This window comes from Macrobrachium rosenbergii, chromosome 7 (genome assembly GCF_040412425.1).
Source record: "Macrobrachium rosenbergii isolate ZJJX-2024 chromosome 7, ASM4041242v1, whole genome shotgun sequence".
Taxonomy (NCBI): Eukaryota; Metazoa; Arthropoda; class Malacostraca; order Decapoda; family Palaemonidae; genus Macrobrachium; species Macrobrachium rosenbergii.
In genome coordinates this window covers 61,118,450-61,123,572 of record NC_089747.1, presented here as the reverse complement: position 1 = coordinate 61,123,572, position 5,123 = coordinate 61,118,450, and the positions used below count along the sequence as shown (strand labels likewise).

Below are 5,123 nucleotides of genomic sequence, written 5' to 3'. Positions count from 1 at the left end.
GGCAGCATCAATACATTTTTGTGTAAATTTTATCAACCAAGTCCAGTCTGTAACAGTGGCGACCTTGCAGGATATAGTCGAATAGCCAAAATTCCACTTACTATTAAGCGAGACTAAAAAACCAGGAATATATAAAAATTATTTTATTCACGATAACCATTTCATTTTAAAGAAGCACAGAAAGAGATCGTTTTGGACGTCTTTTGTAAAGAGTGTGCATGTCCTAATATTAAGGAAATAAGGGTATATAAATATTTCTTTAAAAAACGCAACAATTCTGTAGCATTAAAAGTGTTCATAAACAAGGGAACGCGTAGGGTTCTTATATTAGCGAGACACAGAAAGATTATCCCATAAATGTTTTTCCAGAAAATTTCTAGAGTGTAGGAAAAGTGTCGGGTTGTAAACGATTAAAATTAGGAATTAAAAAGGGGTAGTTAGGAATTTTGCATGTGGACGCTTAGGACTAGTAGCTAGGAGTCTATTTCAGAATAGTTATGGCAAAGAAAATGACATTTCTTTGGTTAGTGATTAATTTTGAAATAACGATTAGTTTCCAGGAATCAGATTGCGAATTTGGCATTTATACGCCAGCCAGACAAAGTTGTGTTCAAATGGCGCATGCGTCAACTGTCCCAGTGTTGATGAAAACAGTTCCCAGCGTTTATTTTTGCAATTAAAGTATCAATATAAAGTAAAGATATTAACGACATTCGAATTTAAATAATTCATTTCGCATTTTAAACCCGCATTTAGCAAGAAAGTCAGCTGTTTTTTTTGTCTTCCCCGCCATCCATCCGATTCAACTTTCAAATCATGACTGAGCAAGAACCTCGATCAGCTGTTTAAATGATTCGTCCCCACAACTTTTGTTCAAGGAACAAACCTCCTTGTGTGCTTAACTGTAAACCGGGAATCTTTTTAACAATTTGGTATTATGCAACAATTTAACCACAATTTTGATGAGCAATGTCCATAATAAGTTTAATGAAGAGCAAATAAGCAGGGCCATTTCCTGATATATTTAATTTAACGTACTTTCACAACTATAATTTAATTTTGCAAATCTAAAATAAAAGTGATTATAAGAGAGAAATACGTGCGATTACATGAGAGACGCTCCAGAGAAGAGAGATCTTTTTTCTTCCCCATGATTTTTTGCCTCTCGCATTAGTGCATTTTTTTTCTCATGGGACAAACGTAATTTACTTTAGAGTTTGGGGATCAACTCACAAATTATAAAAGGCAGATACAAAGAATTAGATTACTAACAAAACCAGAAATTTCAAATTTCTAACCCATTTAAAATTTTATCATATACTCAGTGGTGGAAATTTTTGAACGCTTCATGTAGCGGATTAATCAAGCAAACCAGCTTTTTCTTTCCAAGTGCTTCAACCCAGACCATTTAGTGTGCACTATAAAAGTGCATATAGATTATATCTTGTTACGTGTACAACTGATCAGGCGGAGTGGGTATATTTTATCTTCAGACTTGTGTGTTGCAAGCCTAAACCATTGCACATTGAGTGCCTACCTCATAGCCTACCTGTCCTCATTCGGCAGCGCCCTCTAGTTCTCATAACTAGCTATCCACTCGTTGTCACATCCAGTTTCCATTTCTCTCAGTGCCACTAATCTGCGGCACTGCTAATGCACCCAATCACTGAAGCACTTATCTTTCTCCTTTCACTTTCCTATCTCTTCCATTCTGTTGAGTCTCTCATTTACCTTTTCTACTCCCTACTTACCTTCTGCCCAGGCAGAGTACCTCACCTTCAGTGCCAATTCATGCACTGACATTTTCATTGCTCCATGGAGAAAACCAGCACCACAGTGCCACCCAACCAAAGCAACATCCTTATAAGTCATTGCACCTGTATTGAAGAAACAGGGTGCCATACAACCAGTGTTTCAGCCCATAAGGACTGCAGCTCCTTCAGGAACACCCCATAACAGTGCATCTGCCCATAAGGACCATAGAGCCTTCAGGAGCACTCCATTTACCAGCGTATCCGCCCATAAGGACTCAGACTTCCTTCAGGAACGCTTTTCCTCTAGTGTGACCCTCGCAAGGCACACTCTTCCACAGTGCCACCTCATTCAAAGGTGCCACTCATTGAAGTGCCACTAGAATATGGACACTTCCTCATCGTCACAAACCTTTTCCTTCAGGAACACCCAGTTAACTCACTCAGCACCCCTTCCCATCAGCAACATGTCAACCGAGGAGCATCAATATTTCCAGGAATATAGGGAAGGAGGATGGTCTTTCCTGCCAGGCCCTTCAAAAGTTTGTAAAGGAACAGATCGCTGAGAAGAGAAAGTATGAAGAAGAACAAAGGCAGCAAGAAGCCAAGCAGCAGAGAGAAGAAGAAGAAAGAGAAGAAGCGGAGACAAGAGCAAAGAAGAAGAAAGAGAAGAAGCCGAGCAGCTGGAGAGAAGAAGATGAAAGAGAAGAAAGACAGAAGACAGCATGAACTAGCCCTCAAAGACAGGGAGCTCGAGTTGAGAGAGCCAAGAAGGAAAGTGCAGAAGCTTTAGCAGCACTAAAAAAAGCCCCACCCCATCTTTTTTAAATACCTCTCTGTCGACAGTCAATAACCTCGTGGGAAAATGGACTGAAGATGAGCTGGAACAATGGCTCAAGAGATCGAATTCTTCTTCGAGACCTATGACGTCAGCCTGGCTGAGAGGGCCTTGCTTACCAAGCACCTAGACGGGAAGGCTAAGGCTGCTCACCGAGCCCTGAAAGAGATCAACGAGGGGACATGGCTGTCCATCCGTGAGGCCATCACTAAGGCGTATGAAATCACCCTGAGAGGTTGAGACAAAGATTCAGAGTTATGGCTAAAAGAACGTCGGCTGGTCCTGGACAGAATGGGCTTGCCTGACAAGACTCAAGCTGGGACCCGCTGGTTAGAGTCTATGGTGCAGACACCTTTGAGGATTTGTTCAACTGGACCATGCTGGAGGACCTCTTCCAGTGTGCACCCGGGCCTCTGGCTGTGTATCTTAATGATAAGCAGCCAGCCACCCTCAAGGAAGCCTGCCACTTAGCTGATGCCTGGGAGACATATAACCCTTCCCATGGCACCTTGCAGCACAAAATAGTGCCACCCTGACACCTATCAGGCCTCAATCACTCACGGAATGGACGCCTAACAAACCTCTGTGTCCCATCTGTAAACGGTCAGGCCATGCCAAATCAGCTAGATTCCCGCTATAAGGATGGCAATCAGCAGGGCAACAACTCCAAGCAGCCTACCAGCAACCGTCCAGTCCTCCTCTCCGCCCTAATTCAACACCAACTTCCCAGCACACCGTCACTGCCGGAAGATCAACATATCACCGGGGCCCCTGCCGAGACTGTGGAGCTTCAGGACACTCTTCTGCTGGGTATCCTGCATGCCCAAAACATGTGGTCACACCCAGGCACGTGAACATGATCAGTGCCAATGCCTTTTTAGCTGAGCCGAATGAGAGAACTCACCCTTAGAGGGTCTGGACCCAGTCCGTCTCAGTGGCTTCTCTGGACAGTTCCAGCCCCCCAGTACACCTGCCAACTACTACCGACACTGGCTCGGACATTAGTCTGATCGATCGGGCCCAGGTGCCGCCAGTGCCAAGTAGAGGAGCACACCAAGTGGAAGTGACCTGGGTGAACCGAACAGTCCTTGACCATCCCCACAGTTGAGCTCAGGGTGATTACCCCTTGGAGCAATAAGGTTTTGCATCGCCTTAGCATTGTCAAGCATAATTAGGCACGGAGTGGAGTTCCTGCTTAACGCGACATCCTCTGGGGATGTCCCACCCCACACCACTCTGTTGCCTGACTGCTTCCACCAGCACCTCCAGCACCAAATCTTCAGATAGGGACACAACCCTTGTGACAGCTGTGCATACCCCGCCAGTAATCGATACTAATCAACCACAGTTTAGGCCTAGTCCGAGGGTCTTGTGCGACTGGAGCCACCCAAGAATCACTCCCCATTCCAAAGGGATCAAACAAAATACTGCTGCTGCAGGACCTGCAACATAAGGGGTCACTCTGAAAGATGGGCAAATGCCCCAGTAGGCTAACCATCAGCGGCCATCTCCACTGAACCGAGAGGCCCAGTCCTCCCATTAAGACAGGAATCGCTGTCCCATTCATGCCAGGGACTCCGAGGGTCTTGATCCCCAGGTCCCCTTCAGCTTTGTCTGACATTACTTCACTGCCAGTGCCCCTTGCCAGCACTGGTCGGTGCCAAGCTCCATCCATCTTGGCTGGATGCTCCTAAAAAGTGCTTGCTTTGAGACTGGCCCTGAATTAGTGCCAGTGCCAAAGTCCTTTTGAAAACATGACTTGGATCCTCCATGGAGATCCCCAAACCTCTCAACTGTGATCATCGCACAGTGCAAACCTCCGAATGTGACGTTTCTTCTTCCACACCCTTCCACCTGCTGAGGACGACCCTCTGGCAGGCCTGGACATTACCTCTTTTCTGGTCGACCAGAACTGTCAGCCAGGACGCAGACGCTGGTTCACTTCCCACGACGTTTGTCGAGCAGCTGAAGTAGGAGGCCAGCCCGTAGCATTTTGAGGCTGCCCTGATCCTGCTCCTGACGAAACTTTTGGCCGTTTCTTCAGAATCGACTCCTAGGAATGGCCTAGCCAGACACCGCCCCAGGAAGAAGAAGGGGCAGAAGAAATTTACCTCGTGAGTCAGAGCCATAAGCTCTTCTTGGCACTCATGCCCATTGGCGCAGTGCCACTTCCATCTCAGATGATCCTGGCACCTGCCCAGAGAAGGTAGCCTGTATGACCCTGGAGCCTGTAGCATTAACATTAACCACTTTAGGCCTTTGTAATACTAACATTTCTCCAACTAACCTCCTTCCAACCCACTCTAGACTCAAACTGATATATTACTAACCCAACATTGTGAATTACCCTTCAGGTTAAATAAGTTTCAATTTGTTGCGTGTTAGTTTAAAATTTAGTGCCGATCATAACTCAGTGTGTGCCATTCTTTAGTGCAAGTTCGTGCAGTGCCAGAGTCATGGGGATAGTAGGTTAGGTTAGGTTTTATTACAAATGCATTTGTCTAGGCGTAGATTTATCCCATCCATCCTAGCCA

General features: G+C 45.7%; 1 protein-coding gene across 1 annotated transcript in view; it reads left to right on the top strand.

The window, feature by feature from the left end:
* Positions 1-2,480, top strand: part of LOC136840445 (uncharacterized) — a 57,486-nt gene extending 55,006 nt beyond the window's left edge. The window contains exons 3-4 of the mRNA XM_067107122.1: positions 1,889-2,109; positions 2,249-2,480. Of these exons, the coding sequence (XP_066963223.1) occupies positions 1,889-2,109; positions 2,249-2,480 (453 nt within the window). The remainder of the gene's footprint in view (positions 1-1,888; positions 2,110-2,248) is intronic.
* The last annotated feature ends 2,643 nt before the right edge of the window (positions 2,481-5,123 follow it).